The sequence below is a fragment of the Pinus tabuliformis genome, chromosome 7 (assembly GCF_031772625.1).
Source record: "Pinus tabuliformis cultivar Carrire ecotype Pingquan chromosome 7, CPIR1, whole genome shotgun sequence".
NCBI lineage: Eukaryota > Viridiplantae > Streptophyta > Pinopsida > Pinales > Pinaceae > Pinus > Pinus tabuliformis.
Window position 1 is genome coordinate 2,033,367,502 of NC_142293.1, and position 25,190 is coordinate 2,033,392,691.

A 25,190-nucleotide genomic window follows, 5' to 3' on the forward strand; every position below is an offset into this window, starting at 1 on the left:
TGATGTACCAGGGACCTATCTTTCCCCTTAGGGCATGGGAACACCTAATAGGGTTGTTTATTAGCCACTCCCACATAGGGAGGTAACACTATTAAGAGATTAAAGCCTCAAATTCGGTAGAGAAGCCGAGTATGAAGTCTGAATGTGCCCTTGACTAACAAGCTTGATTCACTTAGATGAGTATTGAATTATTGTACCTGATGATAAGGATGCAACATTGGACATTATATGTAAATGGCAGATGGTTTCATTATGGGTGGTTTCATTATGGGTTGGGCAACTTAATTGGGGTCCAATCCACCAGAGGATAATATTGACACCCCTGGGTGAAGCGTTGAGAGCCATGGGACTCCCATCAAGTACAGAGCACCATTTCATGCCATGGGCACCTTCAGCTCCCTCAACAGTCTGCTCACGCCCCACATTATTCACGAGCTGATGCACTTGGACTAGTGTTCCCCGGTCGGCCTAGCATTATATGGTAGTTGATCCAAGATCCGGAGGAGGTTTGTCTCACCCCTTGAGACATGGGAGGGAAAGCACCATCATCAGAGCCCTCAGTATTAGAGCATTATAGGTTATTCTATCATCAACATAACCATGACAGCAGCTAGTGTGCCCCAAACACAAATTGGGGCCCCACATGATGACTTACATAGAGATTGAGGCGTCATCCCCTTGTTTGAGATTTATGGAGCCCTCTCACACATCTTGGTACCTAGAGAACTCAACATGGCCCTCCAGTGCCCTACACCAGCATGACGCCATCATTTCAGCTTACATATGGATGGCTAATTCAAAATTTGTAAAAGCTACTTAGTCAGCTTGTGTCCAAGGCATGTATCTTGCCCAATTTTATAATGTTTGGAAGCTTACAAGCGAAATTTGACCTAGTAGGACTCATATAAATAGAACTCGACTTCATTTGTAATGGATCATCACACTTGGGAATTTCAGCCTTCTTGGCAAATTTGCACTTTTTCTTTACTATTGGATGATCTTCGATGCATTTTGATATTTGGAGCTGAAATTTGATCTTCTTTGGAATTATCTCTTGAATCGTGGATGGATATATCATGTTGTCATCTTCTAGTGCTTTATATTGAAATTTTTCCTTTGGGATATATCTAATGTATGGAATTGTTGCAACTTGGTGTTATTGTGCCCTAATTTAATGAAGATAATTTTGATAGTTATTTTGTTGACAATTGCATATGTTATTCATTGTATGGCAAATGATGAATGTTCCTAATGGATGAAATATTGTCTTTCTCCATAAAACTCCATCATTCTTGAGTGGGTAATTGTTGAGGGTTAGTAGCTAAGGCATCAATTCTCCACCTCCTTAAGCACGATTTTGGCTAATCTAAAGCATTGGTACAAGCCATTTGGTTCAAATCTCTTTCTCTCCATAATTTCTCCTTCTAAAATTTTGAGCCCCTTCTCTTGGACGACTAGGCTAGGGCATATAGCGAAATTCTCTAGAGAGTATAAAGGTGGATTCTAGGAGCATAGACTTCAAGCTTAGGGTTTTATATATAAGACATCAAAGTTTAGTATCCCATAAAAATCCATCATTCTTGAGTGGGTAATTGTTGAGGGTTAGTAGCTAAGGCATCAATTCTTGACCTCCTTAAGGACAATTTTGGCTAATATAAAGCATCTAGGACTCCATATGCCTCAAGGACAAGGCATTGGTACAAGCCATGTAGTGATCAAATCTCTTTCTCTCCATAATTTCTCCTTCTAAAATTTTGATCCCCTTCTCTTGGACGACTAGGCTAGGACATACCGCGAAATTCTCTAGAGAGTGTAAAGGTTGATTCTGGGAGCATAGACTTCAAGCTTAGGGTTTTATCTACAAGACATCAAAGTTTAGAGAGTATCCCATTGGTTTTCACCCATAAAATCTTCTATCCTAGGTGTGCCCTAAAAGGGAAACCCTAGATCACATTTCCTTGACTTGGGGACATCTTTGAGGATTGTATGAGCTTAGTACTCACTGAAGTAAATCACAAGAAGTCCTTTCTCTTCCTTGCCTTGATCGTGGGAGTACCTGTATCCATGATAATTCATAAAACCCTAGGTCTTGCACAAGTCTTTCCTAGGTCTCTTGAAGGGAGCCAAGCGTCTTTTGAAGCATTGTATCATAATCTTGAACCTTCATCAAGAGGTCCTAATCTATCACCTTGCACCTTCAACCCTAGAATACATATCAAAGGTGATTATTCTCCTACCGGGACTCCTACCATCGGCGTAAGTCCGTAAAGAGCAAGGGACACTGGCTGTGGTGATAGTGGGCCATTGTCCCTTTGTTATCACTTAGTCTAGCTCTTTGTCCTATAGGCTTTCCCTCCTTAGGGTCTGCTAGATTGTGTGGTAACACCTCCCAAGCTAGACTTTTCAACACTCCCTCTTAGCGAAGGAGGTACTTCTATTTCTTGGCAGTAACTCGTCGAACACAATCCCAATGTCTAGTGTCCATCACTACAGCATACCCTGAAGAATGAACAACACATTCATCAATAGTGTTGTAGAAAATAAATAGAACTATGTTTTAGCAAAGAGATGTAATTGAGGGTAAAAGAGGATGTGTTGTGTCCCAAAAACAATGTTGATCTAAGATAGAGGTTGCAGAGAAGTGTTGTGCAGAGGTATAATTGCAAATCCGTTGAGGTCTGAGGCTACTACATTAAAGATAAGGGCAGATCTAAGACAGAATAGCTAAGGAGTGTTGAGTTGAGACTAAATGTGCAGATTGGCAAAAGCTATTGCATTTAAGAGAAGAGGAGATATGAGATAGAGTTGCAGAGGAGCACTAAGCAGAGGGTAAGTGTGCAGTGTGGCTATTGCGAAAACAGATATCGCTGATTTAAAGGAGATGCGGAAAGACCAAAACAAATCTGAATGGTTGAGATCATATCTGAGCAAAAAGAAGAGAGAAATCAAATCAGAGACTAAAGATTGTTTCCTATGTAAAACTTTAATCAAAGAGCATGTGGATCCAAGTTTGAAAATGTGATGAAAAATGGATTTGATGGGCATATCAGGTTGGTGCCTACAGATCATGCGATCGGTGTATCCTTCAGGTTGGTGCCTAAAAAGAAAAAAAGTCCGTACCTCCAATATATCTGAGTTTGAAAATGAATGAAATATGGATCTGAGTAGCTCAAGCAAGTGGGATCTTGCAGATAAGTGGGTTGGTGCCTCCAGCAACTTGGTGCCTACAAACAGTAGTAATCAGTGCTTCAAGCAAGTGGGTGCTTGCGAAGAGAATGGAGGTTGGTGCCTCTTGCAAGTTCGTGCTTACAAATCAGGGGATGGGTGTCTCCTTCTAGTTGGTGCTAGTAAATTTGATGTTATAGTAGGTTGGAGCCTACAACAATATTCCTACATGAATTTTGTGGTTTTCTCCTGAATGTGTTTCCACGTAAATATTTGTCTCCTGATCTATGTGTGTGTTGTTTCTTCTTATGGCATTTTTGTGCGGTTTAAGGTTAATAACTTCAAGATCATAGACATTGTTAAAAATTTGTATAATAGTGATTCACCCCCTCCCTCCTGCAAGTTGGTGCTCACAAATCAGGGGATGGGTGTCTCCTTCTAGTTGGTGCTAGTGAATTTGATGTTATAGTAGGTTGGAGCCTACAACAATATTCAGACATGAATTTTGTGGTTTTCTCCTAAATGTGTTTCCACGTAAATATCTATGTCTCTTGATTTATGTGTGTGTTGTTTGTTCTTATGGCATTATCGTGTGGTTTAAGGTTAATAACTTGAAGATCATAGACATTGTTAAAAAATTGTCTAATAATGATTCACCCCCTCCCTCTCAATATTATCTTGGTTTTCAACACATAAATCACCCAAAACCCTAATCATAGCATATTTACCTTAGGTGAAATCTTGATGTAGAACACTTAGGCGGTATTAGCCTAAGTTTCACTTGATTTCTAAGATTCCCCAGGGAATCTTCCTTTGTGATGGATTGTATCCAACCACAAAAAAGAGGGGAGTAGTTGCTAAAGTGACAGTGGTAACTCTCACATTGTTACTCACAATCTAGGTTTCTTAGTGAAGCTTTACACTAAGATATTAGATTTTGCAGTAATAGTAGATATCATTGGGATGTGCATTTCTTTAAGATATATATATATATATATATACAGAGAGTTGCATGATTAGTCTTATATATATGACCTATAGAGCTGCATGATTAATCTTATATGTATATGACTAATCATGCAACTCTATAACTTGACTTATTGTCTTGAAGATGTATCCTGATTTGGATTTGAAAAATTGGCCAACAAAAAAGTTCACTGTGTATCATAGTTTTCAAAGCCGGCTGATCTGAACCAGAAACTGGTCAAACCAGCCAATTCATTAGCCCTGGCCATCAAACTAGTTGAAAAACCTAGATTTCTGAGCGGTGCACTGGTTTTTTGGTCTGACCAGCCATAAACCAGCTAGTTTATGAAGGAACCGATCGGTTTATGAAGGAATTGGCCGGTTTATAAAGGAACCATCCAGTTTATTTCCAGGCTAGCTACGGACCCCACAGAATGCAGTTTTGTGAGTTTTGATGTCGTCTTGAGGGAAATTTGTGTTTGTTTCCCTCCAAAAACAACCCCTCTAAGAAAAGCATGTCTCCCCTCTCATTTGCCTAACACATATCAACCCTAGCAACACTAGCAATCAATGGTAATGTTAAATTCTTAAAATAAAAGTGACATTTCCTTTGTTTTTCATTTTCATCATTTTATTTAAATTTTTAACAATACCATGAAATGACTCAGGATGTTTGAGAGTGGTTTCAACCTCATTGGATTTCATATGGAGAAACTAGAATTTTAGAGTTCACTCAAAATTCAGCAGACTTAATGGTTTCCAGGATTTCATGGTTTGGGGGTTTACAATGTTTCCATTTGATTCTATCATGCATGAGGGTATGAGATTGGCATTTGATCAAGAGCATGAAGCCCTTTAAGAACCTTGATGTTGGTGGCATTGATTTTTGAACTTTGTTGATGTTGGTGGTATTTATTATTGAACTCTTAAACCATAGCCTTAACAAGAATGTACCTTTCACTTGAAGGAAAATAATTGATTAGGGATGATAAGTTTTTAACTTTTTTCTACCACATTATAAGGCTGAGGAGATGAACCCTTCACTCGAACCAAAATCACTAGTTAGGCATGTTAAACTTTTTCAATTTCTATCATATTACAAGGTTGAGCAATCCAACTTTGAAGACTTTGAGTGAGATGATGTTTATGTATCTCTTGCTGATGATCCCATTTTTAGTAGCGCTGAATCAATGATGAGTTTCATGAGTGATCATGTATATCAGTGATTTGTAGTTATGATGTCTATTTCTGCTTCTACTACTACCACTACTGCTAAGGTTGCAGAGGAGTTTTAGGAGTCCTCAAACACTCAGCCAGAATGTTTATGCAGTTCATGTTGATGATCCCTTGTCTAGTAGTGGTGATGGGTTTGATCATGATGAGGAGTGATCACGTTGATTACTGATATGTAGACTTGTAGTAGGCCAGTGACCCCATAGCTTATAACATTGTTTTTGGACTCTAGAGCTCATTTAGAGCCTCATTGATTATGCATTATGTTGCTGATATGTATTGCACTTGGTGCCAATTTGATCTCACCTTTACCTGGTATATAAATGAGCAAACTTTGCATATTCTATCTCTATTGGCTTGGAATCATGGTTTTAAGTCTTAAAAATAGTTCTTTTCATTAAAAACTAATTATTTCATGTATTTTTTTAAAGTCCATTTTATTGAGATCTGACCAGTCCCGGTTTGACTGGTTCCAGTTTGAAACCCAGTTTGATAGGTGGAACGGTCCAGTCACCGGTTCCGGTTTTTAATACCCCAAAAATGACCAATCTACCTCTCGCCCTATAAATCTCAGAAATAAAATTGATTTTGAATGTTATATTCTACAACTGAAATACAAAGTTCATTTCTGAAGGCATTTCCCAGTTTACTAACATCTATTTAGCAAATAATGGGGAGATAACATTGTTGAGAACAATATTTTATAACAGCAAAGAAAAATCACCTGTTAAAAAGCAAGTGAGGCTGCCCTCTAACTGTCCACAAAATCAGACTGTCAGTAGTTAACAAACTCTTTTCCCCAACGTTGTAACATGTATTTTATACATCTGACGAGAACTACCTCTTAGTAAACAAGTGAGAGATCCTTCTGACCCCAAACATAAGAAGACTCCCAACAGTTTATGAACTCTTCGTCCCAGTCAAGCAAAACACATCGACAACTTTCCCTGCAGAGCCGAATGTTTCTGGACTATCCACATCGAAAAAGTTTCAAGATGAAATTCTGCGTGTCAATCAAGCATCTCACATAACTTGGTGATAAATCTCTTTGTTGAACAATTTCCAGCTGAAGTTTTATTAGGATTCCACATGGGTAGCAAAATTTACTAGAAATGGTAGAAGAATACAAGAAATCTGGTAAAATATTCAAATCCTTGATATCTCTATTTTAACTTTGGTTTCAGAAGGAAAAAGTATTGAAATATTTATGATTGTCTACTTGTATAGCGTGACCGATAAGATCATTGAGAGTAATGGTGAGTTAGATGAGTATTATATCACCCCAACTTATTTCAGACAAAACACACAAAAATTTTATATGGAAACTGCATATAATAAGAGTTGATATTATAATCGATTTTTACTTGGATATATTTGAGAAAAAGGAGCGCATGGTAGGATGGAAAAACCAGGGTTTCGGATTGATACAGAGGCGTTCTCCATGGAAGGACGCAAAGGAGGGAGCTCCACTCCCTCCTACAAGCAGGCTGTGGCCAGCAGGGGAAAAAAACCAATGGAAAACAACAGAGAGCCTTCAAAAGGAAGGGAAAGAAACAATGAAGAAGAACAGGAGGGAACTAAGTCAAGGAAGCATAATGATGCAAAGGAAAATGAGGAAGAAGACAAGGAGAAAGGAACAAAAGACAAAGCACACATGGGACCATGCAAACCCAAAGCGGCGGTAACTCCCAGGGTCATTTTAAATGAGCCAGCGCTGCAGGCGCACAGGGATCACATGCAAACTTATGCAATCATTTGTAAATTCATGGGTCTATGGCCCACTGAAAAAGCCTTACAAATGTGGATTAAATACCACTGGAAACCAAAAGGCAGCATTGACCTACATCTTGGGTCTAAGGGTTTTTTCACTGTTGTATTTGCAAATATTGAAGATAAGGATAGAGTGTTTGAAGGAGGGCCCTACTTTTATGCTGCAGCAGGCCTCTATATGCGACCCTGGATTATGAATTTTGTCCCGGAACGCGAAACTTTTACATCGGTTCCGGTTTGGGTAAGACTATATTCTCTACCTCTTGATTACTGGCAAACAGAATCTCTAGCCGCCATAGGAAATAAGTTAGGTCGATTTGTCAAAGTTTCAGAGGCCACTAGAAGGGGAAAGTATACTTCCTTTGCTAGAATATGTGTGGAAATGGATCTCTCTGGAGCTCTGCCGAACGAGGTTATTTTGGAGGTTTTTGATGAAGAATGGATACAAACAGTAGATTATGAACACATCCCATTCAGATGTCGCAAATGTCACGAGCATGGACACTTGTTCAAAGACTGCCCTCTCGGTAAAATAGAGAACAAGAACAAAACTGACACGATGAAGGATTCAGAAAGCTTCGTCAAGGTGGAACATAAAGGAAAAGGAGGCAAAAGAGGACCAAAACCACGTAAATCAGCAGGGCAGCAAGTTAACCAGAACATGTTTCATGTCCTTGAAGTAGACGAAGGTTCCATAGAAACAGATCAGGCAAAGGAAGGAAGTCTAGTGGAGGAGGAGAAAGAAGAAGAAAGGAAACAAACACAAGATAATAACAAACAGAAAGAAGTTATGATGAATGATGCAGAACAGGGGATGGATCATGACATGACCCAAAGTGAGATGGAAATGGAGGACCATGAGCTCCAGGAAATTCTTGAGAAAGAAAACCTAGATTTGGAAGGTTTCTTGAATCAAGGAACCAAAGAAGGGTTAGATTCATTACCCACATAGGAATTCAACAGAGTTCAACAGTTGTTTTTATGGAAAACCCAAACTAAAGGGGTGGACAAAAAAAAACACAAAGATAGGCAGGGAAACGAAGGAGTGAAAACAATGAAAAACACTGCGAGACTTGCACTCAGAAACCCAGGGAAGAAACAGGGCAGAAAGAAGCAGAATGAGTTGTTGATCGAATGTGGAAAGCTAATGATAGATTCAGGTAAGATGAAAGACCTATCCAGTTACTCCTTTACTAATCTTTAATTATGAAGTTCACTTCTTGGAATATTAGGGGTCTAGGTAGTAAAAAGAAACAAAGATTACTAAATAATAGAATGAAACAAGCAGCTCCGGATATGATCTTCATCCAGGAAACTAAGTGTTCCATCCAGAAGATAAGAGATATCCATAATAAATGGCTCAATAGATTTGAGTTTCTGGAAGTCAAAGAGGAGAATACAGCAGGAGGTATTCTCACTCTTTGGAATCCACAAAAAATTGGCTTAATAGATGCGGAGGCATCTAGGGATTATTTATCTGTAGTCATCCAACCTGTGGGAGACAAGGATACCTACTTGGTAACGAATGTTTATGGTCCTCAAAGAATGGACGACAAACTCAAGCTTCTAAACTCTTTGGAGAATCTTAGAGACAGACATGCAGGAATACCCTCGATCCTGGGAGGTGATTTCAACATGATCAAATCACTTACAGAAAAAAAGGGTGAACTAGAGTTCCAGGCAAAGATTCTTTGACTTTTCAAACCTTTATTGATAAGATTAAGTTGGTGGACATTGTAACAAGTAATGGAATCTTTACTTGGAACAATAAAAGAGGAGGAGAGTCTCAGGTGGCCTCTAAATTAGACAGATTCCTAATCTCAAAGGATCTTATGTTCAATGACAAGGAAACGGTAGCAAGTATGCTCCCCTTTGGAGGCTCAGATCACTGGCCGGTGCAACTGGAGGTTCAGGGCATTGGCAGCCCCAGGAACAGACCTTTTCGTTTTGAGAACATCTGGCTCACCCACCCAGACTTTATCAGCAACATAGCCAAATGGTGGCCATAAGATTTAAACATTCAGGGCACCAGCATGTTCCTTCTTCAAAAAAGACTAAAACACATCAAGCTTCGGCTTAAAGACTGGAACAAGAATGAATTTGGTAACATCTTTGAAGAGAAAAAAGTTGTTGAAGGTAAAATGCAGGAACTCAACCAAGCCCTTATTGCGGAGGGACATGACAAAGCCAGAAGTGATCAGGCCACCAAATATCATCAAAACTGGGAGAATTTATGCAAACAAAAAGAAATATTTTGGAGACAAAAATCTAGAGTTCAGTGGCTAAAAGAAGGTGAACGTAATACAAGATTTTCCACAAATCCACCATAGCAAACAAAGCTCATAACAGAATTTCTTTGATCAAGGATGAAAGAGGAAATCTTCTCAATTCTCATGAAGAAATAGATGCAATTCTAGTCCAGCACTTTCGAAACATAGCAAAGGAAACCTGTTATGATAGAGAACTCCACATCCGGGACTTCACTAAGCATATACCTAGGATGGTTTCCAGAGAGGATATGTCAATCTTTATAGGCCAGTGATGGAAGAGGAAGTTAGTGGAGTACTCAAAGAAATGCAAAATGGGAAGGCGCCAGGCCCGGATGGTTTCAATGTTGACTTCTTCAAAGCTTGCTGGAATATTGTCAAACAGGACATTCTGCAGGTGGTTGAGGATTCCAGATCGAACAAAACCATTTTGAAGGCTTTGAACACCACTTTTATAGCCCTGATCCCTAAACAGGATTTGGCTCAAACCCTTCACAAGTTTAGACCTATAGCGTTGTGCAGCGTGGTGTACAAGATAACATCTAAAGTTGTTGCTAATAGACTCAAACCCCTCCTTCCTTCACTAGTCTCGGGGGAACAATCTGGATATGTGGAAGGAAGGCAAATTCTTAATAACATCATTCAAGCACATGAAGTGGTGCATTCTCTTACTAGCAAAAGAAAGGCTGGAATGATCATGCAACTGGACATAGCCAAAGCTTATGATAAGCTGAACTGGATCTATATCAGGAAAGTTCTTACTGCTTTTGGGTTCGACCACAATTGGGTAAGATGGATCATGGCTTTGGTCACTTCTTCCAGTTTCTCAATTCTGGTCAATGGTTCTCCTTCGGAGACTTTTATTCCTTCCAGAGGCCTTAGGCAGGGTGACCCTCTCTCACCCTTCCTCTTCATCCTCATGATGGAAGGACTGGGAAGGTCTATCAAGAATGCAAAAGAAGTTGGTAAAATCAAGGGTCTTCAACTCTCGGACAATGGACAGGCCTTGACTCATCAACAATTTGTGGATGACACCATGCTGCAAGGAATCCCTACAGTCAAAGAAGCACTTGCTTATAAACAAATCCTCAGTGACTTTTCCATGGCTTCAGGTATGGAAGTAAATCTTTCCAAATCCAAAATCTTTTTCTTCAATACTAACATTGCTATTCAGAGGAACATATCTAGAATTTTGGGCTTTCAAAGGGATTCTCTCCCCTCAAATTATCTGGGAGTTCCTCTAACGGCCAAACCGTTACACAAGAGCATCTGGGAGCCGATAATTAATAAATTACAAGACAAAACTAGGAAATGGACTATGAGATCTCTAAACTTGGCTGGCAGGTTGGTCCTCACAAAGGCCGTTCTACAATCAATCCCAGTCTTCATGCTTTCAGCTATCCCTGCTCCTAAAGGAATCCTGCACCAAATGAGAAACATACAAAGAGACTTTCTATGGGGTAAGGGGGAAGATAAGAAGAAATGGGCCTTGGTTGCCTGGGTAAAAAATCTGTAAACCCAGAAACCATGGGGTCTTGGACTAGATGATCCTGAGATTCTGAGAAAGGTTTTAGGGGCAAAATTATGGTGGCGATGGATCAAAGAACCAGAAGCACATTGGGCTATCCTTTGGAAAGAAAAATATGCAAGCTCTTGGCTAGATAATGACCACATAAGGATGGATGGAAACATAAGAGGATCACATATTTGGAACAAAGCCTAGGAAAACAGAAGCATAATTCAACATCACAGCTTCTGGGAAATTAGAGAGGGAGACTTAGCCTTATTCTGGGAGGATAGATGGCAACAAGAACCTATTTTGTTAAAGGAGGATTTGGACGACCTCAAAGCAGAAACAGACACCAAGGAGCTCACAAGAGTTAAGGATTTTTGGGATCAAAACAACAGTTCAGGGAAATGGAGAAACTGGAGGAAACTTGATCTCAGAAATGACAGTCCCCTAAAAGCCAAGGCTGAGAGGCTAATGAAGATGTTAGAACAAAGGAAAATTCTAGTTTCTAGGGGGCATGACCAGCTAAGATGGGGCAACAATAATGAGGGGACTTATAATCTCAAGGAAGCTAAACTCCTACTCCTTGAACTAGATTCCCAAGCTCCAGACAGGATTTGGAAAAACCTATGGAAACTTCAAGGGTGGATGAAAATTAAACTTTTCATGTGGCTGGTACTGCACAGAAAAATTCTGACCTGGGATAACATTAGGAAAAGGGGTGTCCTGGGACCTTCCAGTTGCCCGCTCTATGAAGTTCAAGAGGAGACAATGGAGCACCTTCTCAACAACTGCATTTTTACTTCCAGATTATGGGATTCTTTTGCCTCTATCTTCCAACAATCTGATAGAGACAATGGAAGTCTTTTCAATACCCTAACCAATTGGAGAAAGAACTTTTCGGATAATGAAGTTTTGAGTTCAGCTTGGGCTCTAACACCAAGCTTCATTATTTGGAATGTCTGGAAAGAAAGGAACAATAGAATCTTCAAGAATGCTAAGAAATCTCCCCAGTATCTCTATGATCTGATCCTAAAACAGATTAAGGAAACTATTGGCACTGTTGTCCGAAATCTCCCTACGAAACCCCCTTCTGCTACAGAATGGAGGATCCTCTGTAAGCTAGAGCTGCAGGGGATTGTTCCTCAGGGCTTAGTCAGGAAAGCCTCAATTCTGGATCCTGAGCTAGACTTTTGGCATCCTCCCCTTAAAGGTTTTCTGAAATTCAACATTGATGGTGCTTCTAAAGGTAATCCGGGCACGGCCGACCATGGAGGGGTGTTAAGGGATGATAATGGAAGGATTCTGTTTATCTTCCATGGTCATTTAGGCAAAGCAACCAACAACATGGCGGAGTTGATGGCCATGGAACAATGTCTAGAGTTCCTGGTTCAGGAAAACTGCCAAAATACGATCATTGAAGCTGATTCCGAGTTAATCATTAACTCGATCAAGAGGATAAGCTGGGGAACGAAACCGGAAAAGGCCTCAAGAAATTGGAGGTTGATCCAAGTCTTTCAACGGATTCACAGTCACCTACAAAGCCTAAGATCAGTCAATTTTGTACATGTGCGTAGAAAGGCCAATAAACTGGCAAATTTGCTGGCCAATCAAGGAGTGATCTGCACAGATAATAGAGTGGCGATGGACTGGCAAGATCTCCCTCAAAACAGATTAAAAACGGAGTGTCAAAACCAAGCAGATGAAGATAAGACAGTGTTCCATGAAAGAGCCATGCAGGCGGGCACAGCTGACCAGCAGTTGTTTGCTTAGAGGCTTGCTCTCAATCAGGTCTTTTGAGAGTGGCTTGTAGTGGTCAACAAGCGAATTCCAGGTTATTATGTACACTATAGGGTCCAGTTGCAACAACAAGGATGTTTTGGTATTGTGGTTAACTGGAAGTATGGCGGATGCTTTAATGCATATTGGCTCAAGGAGGGTTGACGCAGCGAACGGTCGAAAGCCGGAGACCATCGGTGGCCGAGAAACCAGAAGTTTTTCCGGGTGGTTTACCTTACCGCGACCTGAGCAGTTTTCCGGGGATCGCAGCCCTCCAAGGCGGGAAGTGGTATTTCCTTTTAGGGAGCGATTCCATTCAGCGGGCTCCACGTGGCGGTGGGGACGGGAGGATTACCGCCCTCATCGCACGCTAACGTGCGCGAAGGTTGGCAGGTGCGATATCAGTCTCAACCGTTGGATCATTCACAACAAATCAATGGCTGGGAGTGATCGTGCAAGTCTAAGGGTCCCTGTGGTAAACGGCAGGCTCACTTTACCGTGTAGTTTTTCCGGTTGGCACACTTTACCGCGAAGGTTTTCCGGTAGGCTCACTATACCGCAACCTAAGCAGTTTTCTGGGGATCGCGGCCCTCAAAGGCGGGAAGTGGTTTTTCCTTTTCGGGAGCGATCCCATTCAGCGTGCTCCACGTGGCGGTGGGGACGGGAGGAATACCGCCCTCATCGCACACTAACGTGCGCGAAGGTAGGCGGGTGCGATATCAGTCTCAACCATTGGATCATTCATTGCAAATCAACGGATGGGATTGATCGTGCATGTCTGTGGGTCCTAGAGATAAACAGCGGGCTGCTCAACACAGAGAATTGGTCCATAGTCATTGGATTGAATGGTCAGGTTCAACGGTTAAGATTAAAAGGGCATGTTAGGTTTTGGCGGGAAGCAGGTGTCCTTGACTTCAAAAGACTTTTCACTCTAGCCATTGTGCCACGGGTTAAGGAATCGGACGGATGCGATACCCTTATTTTATTGACTCTTTTGGTTCTTTTCGAGTCCGTTTCCTAATTCTTGTTTCATTCCTTTGTGAAATGTAAGGTCTGGTTGTAGGGAGGGAGGCATGGGCTTTGATCCCGGTTCCAGGTTTTGATAGGGTCTCTCCATGGTCCACGATCATGCAGGATTTTTTGTATTTTAAGTACCCTATTTGCTGATTAATGAATTTGAAGGTCCGACTCTTGCATTAGCAAAAAAAAAAGAGTTGATATTATAATCCCAAGGGTTAGTTCAATTGGTTGAGTCCCCGTCGTTAAAGCACCTTTGCTATTGAAAGGTCATGGGTTCAATTTGCTCAGCACCCTCAAGGTCAAGCTCTGTGGTTGAGCTAGCAGGAAGTGATCACTTTGGGTCGATCTGCCTGGTACAAATATTCTGTGGACATAGCAGTCACCGATCTCCAGGGTCCGTGAACCACGTATAATTATAAAAATAAAAATAAAATAAGAGAGTTGATATATGGCTTTCATTAGAAGAAATATGCACCTTGAGATGAATAGAATTAATTGGTGATATATAGTATTGTCAATCCCTTAGTTTTGGCACTTAATAAATGGAAGCTAGACAGATCTCTTTAATTCATCGCAGTACCTCACAAAGAGGCCTAGAACAGAGACATGCCCAATGCATACCTCACAAGGCATCTCTCATTTCCCTAACTAGTATAGCTAACAAGAGGCCTAGAACATAAATATGCCCATTGCAAGATTGCACTGGTTTTAAATTTAAATTTCAGCCTAATGTGAATAGTTTATAACTTATAAGAGGTATCAAGCCCCAAGGGTTAGCCAAATCAGTTGAACCATCCACCCAAGGCATGTTGCCAACAGAGAGGCCAAATCCAGTCAAGTCCCTTAAGGTTACCAGCAGCTGTTGTGGCTGGTGGTTGAGCCGCCCACCATCCAGATATTCTGGTGAAGACAAAGATCCCACAAAATTTCCATCAAAAAAGTATCACAATCACTGCCCACAGATCAGTCCTAAGGGTTGAATGAGAACAGAATGGCCTTGAGTCTTGTATTTACTGCAGAATAGAGGTTCTGTACTGAAAGAAGAGCACTTAGAGATATATATATTACATCCCCAAGTAAATGACCATGAAAAAGGTGTACATCTTTCTAACATCAAATATCATACTTTCCACACGAAACTACCAAGCACACTAGTTAAAATGTGAGATGTAGTGATAGATCATATCCCTTGCCTCCAGACTTTATAAAACATAAAATAACGACCAATTGCATACAAAACCAAAATCAAGGCTAGATTATGAAGAATAAGAAGCAATTCCATACCACTATCAGAGAACCCAATAAGATTGTCAATCATAGTAAAAAGGCACAAAAATACTTACAAAATTTGGGAAGATGATAGGCACATCAGAAAAATGTCTCCATGTGTCCACGTCAATGGCCTACACAAGGATCCAAACTTTTTACTTTTAATCCCGCATCGTGATGCAAGGACAGCTGCTCGCATTAGAATATATACAGCTAAGCTCGTGTGCTGTGTATTCAAGCCTGTTAGAAGCATTGAAGGTCCAGCAATTGCTCCAGCGAGAAGAGCTCGCCACCTTGCAGTTCTGAGTACAGAAATCATAGAACATTAATACAAATATAACAGAGTTGAACAATAAAAAAATTCTGAAGAATAATGAAAATAAACTTTCCTAGCAGATAAACCACCTTCACTAATAGCTCAAGCAAGCTTCACTCTAACAATATTATATATGGTATGTCCGTTTTAAGAACAGAAACTAATTAGATTATAAAAACCCATGTTGGACATATGGAAAATGTCAACCAGGGGTCACACATAAAAACATTTTTAGAATGAAAATCTCTACTAGGCTCTGCTCTTTAATGAAAACCAATTAAAATACTCACCATTGCAAAATCAAAACCAACAGTGAACAGATCCTGTTAAAAACACACAAGAATGGACAGCAGATAAGATAAACGTGACATTGCATTTATTCACAAAGATTTACATATTTATACATTTCCTTGTGACCCTTGGTCTTCATATACCAAGTGGTCTCTTGAACTCCAGTGACTATTCATATTCTACGCCAACCCTTAGCAGATTAGGCGTCAACATTCCCCCCCTTAATCCGAAGGGGTATATACGAGTCCAAGAAGAGTTTTGTAATACAAAATGTTCAAAAATGCATGGCAGCACTAGGCTGAATGTGCTCTCTGAGATGATGGTATAAGGTGGGAGAACTCGAAGTCTCAACCGGTGGTGGTTTAAGGCTGACCACCAACACTGGAACGCTTAGTGCAATTCCTAGAACTCTTCCAAATCTGGCTAGAAGCTGAAGTCTTCTTCTAGAGGAAGTGCTCCCTATTGTTTGGAAAAGGGAGATCATTGGGGTCTCAACCTGGAACACTTAGTGCAGTTCTCGTAACAATTCCAAATCTGGCAAGGACGTTGTTAGTCTTCTGCTAAAGGATATGTCCATAATTCTTTGAAGAGGGAGACCATCAACCTGGAAAAGGGAGGTCTCAACCTACAAGAAAAAAGGGAGAACCTCAACCTGAAAAGGAAAGTCTTCAACCTACAGTGGTTTAAGGAAGGCCACCAACTGAAGGCATGCTCATGGGCTTCTATGTCTTTGGCTACAACTCTGAATCTGGGTATGGTTGTCTCTGGTTGTAGGCTCAAGCAGCAAGTTCAAGTTGTGGCTCAGGCTCGCTTGATTTATCTTTGAAGCATGTAGATGACCATCAATTCCCCCCATGTCGGAGACAAGGTGAGAAGATGAAGGAAACTCAACTGCAAGACTTTTTAATACTTGAAAACAAATTTTGTGATATGAGCGAATTATCTTTTTTACTGTTTGTGAAAATTCCTACACTCGAAGGAACCCCTACTGTAGCAAATTTGAATCTACTTCACCTACTTGATTTTTAATATACATTAACCAAATTATTCTTCTGAATACTGAAGCAAATTACTTCTGCAGCCTACACTAATTAAATATTTGATCTCATGAAACAGAAAACAGAGCAAAGAACAAGATACCTAGGACACACTTATTTTTGGACACAATAGTCCCCAGAAAAACCCAATGCGGGAAAATCGGTGCAGCAGTTCTGAGGGTTTATTATTATGCAGGAGAAATACCTGAATACAACTCTACGATGCTCATCTAGCAATCCTTTACAAAAAAAATACTGGCGGAAAATCTAAGTGATTTTTACCTCACTTCACCCTGAAGAATTCTAGCTGATCCCGCACAAGACTCGCTAACCCCGGCTATTTCTGCTTTGGCTCTGCGCCAGCCCTGCGTCACCTTCTCTGCCCTCTGCGTGAGCTTTCCCGAGTGTTCCGGCAGTTCCGGATTCTGCGTGGCAGGTAGCTTTTTTGTGTCATCTCTCCCGGCTACTGCGCTGCCTCTGCGTCAACTCTCCTGGATGTTTTGGCAATTCCCAACAGTTCTGGCAGTTCCTGACAGTTTCAGTGGTTCCGACAGTTCTGGATTCTGCGTGATAGACAGTTTTTCTACGTCAGCTCTCCCGACTACTGCACTGCCTCTCTGTAAACTCTCTCTGCCTCTCTATTCTGTATTTTCCGAAAAGTCCTTCTCCCAGATTCTCTATGCCCCTCAGCTGCAAGATCTCCCCAATCGATTTTTCTCCTAAGAACTTCTCACCTCAGAAAATCGATTTCCTCAATCTCTTTGCGTGTGTTTCCAAATGAACCCCAAGCATCAATTTTATACTTTTCTTTTTGAGTCTTCAACGACCGAGATTAAGTCTCTAATCAACGGCTAAGATTAAAACATGACTTGGTCTGCCTTCTACATCATTCTCACCCACATTTTGATTAATACCCATTAATATTTTAATTTCCCTAAGTTTAGTCTTAGAAACTCCATTAAAAATATTAATTATTTTAATAAGATACAATCCAGGTGGAATTTCACCAAATGGTTTCTGGGTTCTTTAGAACTCATGTGCCTTAGCCTCTCCACCAATTTTCAAGGCTAGAGCACTTTTGATGCTACCAAAAACTAACACTCCCTCTTAGCGAGGAAAGTGCTCTAGCAACAATGTCCACCTGCATGCTACTCTGTTTTTGAAGCACCACCTTTCTACACTATTGTTGCCACCGACACTATGCTACTGTACTACTACCCATGACACTACCACTGCCACTGCTGCATTTGTACTACATCTCCCTCTCAAACGCTGCATCTGCTATGTTGCTAGCACTGCCACTGCTAACACTGCATCCGTACTGCAACTCAGTTGCTGAGAGAAGCAACTAAAAAAAATCCAAAATTAGTTGAACTTAACTGTGTTCAACATAATACAATGAATGTTGGAATCTGACTGTTGTTGACCTTCTCAGTCTTTTGCGTTGCTGCTGACTTCTGCATTGTGCCATCTGCACTGCTGCCAACCTTGCTCTGCGCTGATCAGTCTTTGTTCCCTAGCTACTGCATCTGTCCTCCAAACAATCCACTGCATCATCTGACACTAAGTCCATCTTGCTACCGCTAAATCTTGGGTTCCCGTAGCAAGGAATTGATCCAAGGGGTGGACTCCTCAAGGATCCTTCCCACATGTAGTCCTCCCGACTACAACTCAATATCACCCCATCTCCCTCCTGGAGATGTGTGGGCACTCATGGCAAACTCATCCTCGTCAATCTTTGTTGAAGCAGCCTTAGGATCATGTTTCTCATCCTTGTCCTTTTTCTTCAAAGGACATTGGGATGCATAGTGGCCCAACTCGCCACAACTGAAACATTTCACCTTTGAAATGTCCTCCTTTCACTTCGGCTTCTGTTGTCCCTTCGATGCTAGAGTTGCGTTCTCCTCCTCCTCCTTCGTCTTTATGCCACTCCCACTGCTGCCACTAAGGTTGACCTTCACTAGGTCCATCCTTAACTCCTCCTATTCAAGAGCCGCCCACATCTCCTCCCATGAAGGTAGTTTTTCTCTGCCCAATATGATTTGGACAAAAACTTGCCATTCATCCAAGACTCCATTCAAGGCTATCCTCACCATCGCGGTTGGCTAAGGAGTGGACCCCACTGCAGCAAGCTGGTCTCTAGTGTCCTGAAGACGCTGAAGATAGAGGTTCACCCCTTCTCCTTTCTGCATCAAAGTCTGTTGCAACTTCTGCTCCAAATACATCTTTCATTGTTCGGAAGAGCCTTCATACAGAGAAGACAAGGCTTCCCACATCTCTTGGGTTGTATCCTTGCCCTGCAAGTGTGAGACCACATGATCTCGAACTCCATCAAGAATGAGCCTCTTTGCCTTCCCTTGCTCGGCCTTGTACTTCTTCTTTTGATTGTTGTCAGTAGGAACAGCTACAACACTATTGACGTAGGCCTTGAGATCATATTCCTCCAGAACAGCTAGGATTATGGTCTTCCATAAGACATAGTTGGAATCACCTTCCAACCTGTCCTGATCTCTGAGCCCATGCGATGCCATCTCACCCAACTATCGAATTGACTCCTCTAGTCACTGCTTAGCACTGCTCAGCAAGTGAGAAATTTGAACTTTCTGGCGAAAAGTTCTCTGAGGAGAAAATTCCCCTTCTACGTGTCTTCGTTCTTTTCCAGCGAATTTCTGCCCTGATAGAAACTGTGTCGTTCAAGCACTACGCTGAGGCTCTACGTCACTCCCTCTGGCTCTGCAAACTCACGAACAGGAAATCGTACCTCTTTGTCGTCTCACTCAGAGAGAGATTTCCTCGGATCTACTTCCTAACAAGGACTACGCAATCCCTTCAAGGGGATTCGAATTGCTGCCAAAGGCAACTTTCGGCCTCACTGCTCAGCACTGGATCTGCTCTTTCTGTTTCAAAATCAACGCTCTGATACCATGTGAAAATTCCTACACTCGAAGGAACCCCCACTGTAGCAAATCTAAATCTACTTGACCTACTTAATTTTTAATATATATTAACCAAGTTATTCTTCTGAATACTAAAGAAAATTACTTCTGCAGCCTACACTAATTAAATATTTGATCTCATGAAACAAAAAACAGAGCAAAGAACAAGATACATAGGACACACTTATTTTTGGACACAATAGTCCCCGGAAAAACCCAATGTGGGAAAATCGGTGCAGCAATTCTAAGGGTTTTTTATTATGCAGGAGAAATATCTGAATACAACTCTACGATGCTCATCTAGCAATCCTTTACAGAGAAAATACTGGCGGCAAATCTGAGTGAGTTTTACCTCACTTCACCCAGAAGAATTTCCGCTGATCTGGCACAAGACTGGCTAACCCCACCTATTTCTTTGTTGGCTCTGCGTCATCCTTGCGTCACCTCCTCTACCCTCTATGTCAGCTCTCCCCATTGTTCCACCAGTTCCCGGTAGTTCTGGATTCTGCGTGACAGGCAACTTTTCTACGTCATCTCTCCCAGCTACTGTGTTGCCTCTGCGTCAGCTTTCCCGACAGTTTCGGCAATTCCGGGCAATTCCGGCGGTTCTCGTCAGTTTCAGTTTTTCCGGCAATTCTGGATTCTACGTGACAAGCAGCTTTTCTGCGTCAGCTCTCCCGACTACTGCATTGCCTCTCTGCAAGCTCTCTTTGCCTCTCTATTCTATATTTTCCAGAAAGTCCTTCTCCCAGATTCTCTCTGCCCTCAGCTACAAGATATCCCCAATCAATTTTCCTCCTGAGAACTCACCTCAGAAAATCAATTTCCTCAATCTCTCTGTGTGTGTTTCCAAATGAACCCTAAGCCTCAATTTTATACTTTTCCTGTTGAGTCTTCAACAGCCGAGATTAAGTCTCTAAACAATGTCTAAGATTAAAACATGACTTGATCCGCCTTCTAGATCATTCTCACCCATATTTTGATTAATACCCATTAATATTTTAATTTCCCTAAGTTTAGACTTAGGAACCCCATTAAAAATATTAATTATTTTTAAAAAATACAACCCTGAGGAATTTCACCAAACGGTTTCTGGGTTCTTTAGAACTCATGTGCCTTAGCCTCTCCACCAATTTTCAAGGCTAGAGCACTTCCGATGCTACCAAAAGCTAACATTGTCGAAGCCCACTGCCAAGAAGCGATCCATCCAAGGTGAATCTTCATTCTTGCAGGAGGCTTGTTTCTGAAGCATATGTTTGAGTGATGAGTATGTTGACCATAATGCTCACACGAACGAAGATAAAAACAATGATCTTTCACATGGCCAACTTTGTCACATGTTGGCCTTTGACAATCTGTTGTGAATGTGGAGGAGCAAAAACAGGGGAAAAACCGTCCTGAAGAAATCCAACACTCTGAAATTTGATGGGTTTTGAATAATCTGGAATATGAAAGGACACCTCCTTGTCATATCCAAGAACGGTTCTATGTTTGTTGCTAACAATTTCTTCCCAAGGTCTGATGATTGGCTTGGGAAGTGCAGACTGAACTTCTACATTTGTATGCAAATTTGCTCTTTCAATGACTTTATTAGTTTCTGGCAGTTGGTGGGAGTTTGTCTCAATCTCAAAGAGAGTATTACTCTAAACAAAAACAAGTTCAGAATGATGCTTACACTGTTGTAACACATCTCGTTGTAATTGTGCCTCAAGCTACAAAAACTCAATGTTTTCTTGTGCATCTTGTAGACATGTTTGAATGTCAAAGAGAGTGCCCTTCCAAATTTCAACTATATCATGAACATTGGAGTGTATTAAAGTATTTATAAACTCTAATAATTTAGTAATTCTGGTCATTTTGTTAAGAACTCAACTTCAACAAATGAAAGGAGTTGACAATGTCAAATTATGATCTATTCTCTAAACATGGTACTTTCTTCAAAGAAAACAATTTGCTCTATGTTAACAAGCAACAAGTTAAATTACAGCTCTTGATTTGGCTTTGAATTGCATACTATATGGTATAATATGTGATACCAACGCATATAAATTTATAATATATCACATATACAACCATGCCAATATGGACCAACACATATCAATGGCATTTCACATAATATCTCAACGCACCAAATCCATGCACCAATGATCAACACAGCATTAAACATAACCCTTCAAAAAAATATTCAACGAACATTTAAACACATACCATATATTGGTCTTCAAAAATATGTGCTATCACATATCACTCAGTCTATAATGGCTCAGCTCAATGCAGCCCTCAAAAAAATGCAAAAATGGAATATATGTGCCACACAACATTCATTATTTAAAAAAACAACCCAGCAAGGAATCGCACCATACGCAGTCAACATTTCAACGCACCAAATGCCATAGATCACAACCATAATCAACACCTCTTCAATGCTCAAAGTAGAGGAGCAATACACGAACATGACGATGCTCAAAGCACGCTTTCTCTTTGTCTCGAGCTCCGTGTACTCCAGCGAACCGCTTCTAGTTCTAATGCAAGTAATTAAGAACAGGCAAGATATTGATCATTGACAGCATCAACAATGTCAATAGAGACATTTTCTAGTGACAATTAGATGACAAACCTTGAGGGGAATAAAAAAGCAATGTTAGGCCGCAACTTAAACCAACACGCTAAGACAATCTCCTAGAATAGAATCATAAATCAATATCTATCCTTCAATGGATGCTCCGAAGTTGCATGTCAACGTACTTATATCGCCATCGCAAGACATTTTGATTCCATCTCGTTGGATGAAAGTCTCTACGCCTAGTCCACTCAACAATCACTCCCACAAAAACTAAATACACTTTCACTCAAAAAGTCTTGATCTCGTTCAATCTTTACAGTAAACTCGATCGCAAAGACTGGTTTTGTTTTTGTGACGCGAATTGTTGCAAGGTCAACCAGAGCCAGAAAGAAGCTCCACCAACGACCTTACATTCAAAAAAATATTCTATCATCAGTTCCTTTTACAAAAGAGGAGGTGAACTGTCAATAGCAGAGCGCAAGCAGAAGTGACTAGCAGAAGGACAAGTTTGAACGAGAGCAATAACAAATATGTCACGCATATGGTTCTTTTCCTGGGTGTAGACGGGATAAATGCTAGACCGGCCAAAATTGGAGTAACACACACCTCAACGCAAAGAAAGCAAGGCAAATAGTTGAACGCACAGCACAGGAGTTGCGACACAGTAGCCAGTCAAGCAATGAAATCTTGTTGAGAGGTTAGCGGAACAACGCACAGTAAGAAATAGGCATGCTCACAATAATTGGCAATTCTCACAACCAAGAAGGCAAAACTGACATGCAAAGAAAGAAGCCACAAAACCAATGGCTCAAATTGGAGCAGGCCCAGAATTCGACTGCTTTGATACCATGTTAAACACACACAAGAGAATGGACAACAGATAAGATAAGTGTGACATTGCATTTATTCACAGAGATTTACATATTTATACATTTCCTTATGACCCTTGGTCTTCATATACCAAGTAGTCTCTTGGACTCCAATGACTATTCATATTCCACGCCAACCCTTAGCGGATTAGGTGTCCAACATATCCCAATCAACTGACCTTTCACGTTACTATAATAATAAAATCAGGCTTTCTATAGTTTGCATGTTATCAATTACCTTATCTTATTTTGTCCTGATATTTAAAGCACATTTGGTTATGGTATTATATAATGATTGGGATAGGATAACCATCAGTTGGTTACTAACAAACATTGTACATGGGTAACCTCTCATATTACAAGGCTCCATTTTTTCAAATTATGGTATCACCACAAGCATTGGATTCTATATCTCCATTCTAGCAATTACCAAATTCCATGGAATGTTGCTATGTTCTTAGAGGCAATGCTTCTCATACAAAAATTATATATAAAAATAGCAAAAGAGGCAATCAACAAATTGGGGAAAGAAAGGTTTCACCATCTAACATCTTTCACAGAAGCAACCTTTATGATATTACTTCTGACCAATATCTTCCAAGGTTTCCCCCTCTTAATAGACTTGCATATCCACTTAGAAGCAGAAGTTGTCCCCTTCAGTCCTAAATTTTTGATTCCTAGTCCACCCTTCTTTTTAGGAAGAATAGAAAGGTAGCTAACATCTTTCATAGAAGCAACCCTTCTGATATTACTTTTGAGCAATATCTTCCAAGGTTTCCCCCTCTTAATATATCCATCCAAGGTTTCCCCCTCTTAATAGACTTGAATATCCACTTAGAAGTGGAAGTTGTCCCTTTAAATCCTATTTTCCCGAGTCCTAGTCCACCCTTCTTTTTAGGAAGAATACAAAGGTAGCAACAAAGGGAATGTCTCATTTTCTAACCTACTTTTCCTAACCATAAGAAATACTAAGATTATGGTTGATATTCACTTAAGGCCATGTGCCAACCCTCTATTTGAAATATTGGTGGCTTTATTGGGCCTACATATGGGTAATTAACCCGTCTTATCGTATTTATCTATGTTTGAGTAGGTCAGTGGCATCAGCCTAGTCACCCTCTTGGGGCTAGCACTCTAAACTCTAATGGAGGTTTATGTGTATAAATACACCATTATCCTCATTTGTAAATTAATTATTCTAGTTGTTATTTGATAAAAAGACTAAATGCAATCTTACCAATAGTGCTCCTCTCGAGCTTGTGTTTGGACATTGATCTTGTGTTGCACCCATTTTTTCAACATTGCAAGGAAGCAGGATCCAAGAGCTTAAAGGAAACTTTTCAAAGTTCAGAATCATCAGCCAGCAATCTGTCATGTCATTGTAAACCCATTCTGCAAGTTTGTAATGTAAATAATGCTAGTAAAACCGTGTATTTATTTAACAACCTAGGTAAACCTATTATTTTGGCGACAATTTCATCCTAGGAAGTTTTTCGTCTCAGTAAGTCGTATGTGTTTCTAAACATGGATGATTGATAGAGTTTTTCCCTCTATCCTCACCCCAAAGCTAGGGTGGAATTTATCGTCGAAGTCTTAGGTGAATCCTAATGTTTTAGTCGAGTCTTCCATAAAAATGAATTGGGAATAATTTAAGCTATTTGGCTAAATTATTTTATTACAGATCACTTGGTCTACTAAATCATATTGTGCCGCAGAATTGGGTATGTATTTTGAGGGTCTATAACGAATGGGTATTCCCCCTTTATGAGTTGAATTTGTAAAATCTTATGTAAAAAATGTTTTAGTGCATGGTCCCTTATACTTAAACACCATAGCTAAAATATTTGAGGGTAGAAAAATAATTAATCCCCTCATGAGTCAATTAATTAATTTTTCTGGCAAACATAAAATTAAATCCTAAGCCAAAAAACTAATTAACTTACAGTAAAAATTAAATGTTAGATAAATTAAATTCTCCAAGTGGAAAAATTAGTAGGTCTAAAAAAAATTAATTTTTGGAGGTCTGCTACCAAGGGACTATTGGATATTTCAAAAAAAATTGGACCCTTGGACCTTGGTGGTTAAGTCTGTTGCACTCATTTTGTCAAAGTTCCAAGGAAACGAAGTACCAAATTATTTCGATAGAAGCGGATCATCTATCAGCAGTTCATGTGTCATTGCAAACCCATTCTACGAGTT

At 40.4% G+C, this 25,190-nt stretch overlaps 1 protein-coding gene across 1 annotated transcript in view; it reads right to left on the reverse strand.

Annotated features, from left to right (window-relative positions):
- The window catches only part of LOC149256661 (uncharacterized), a 255,225-nt gene that overhangs the window by 177,118 nt on the left and 52,917 nt on the right, over positions 1-25,190 (reverse strand). Inside the window, exon 3 of the mRNA XM_089460813.1 lies at positions 15,054-15,281. Within this exon, the coding sequence (XP_089316939.1) occupies positions 15,054-15,281 (228 nt within the window). The remainder of the gene's footprint in view (positions 1-15,053; positions 15,282-25,190) is intronic.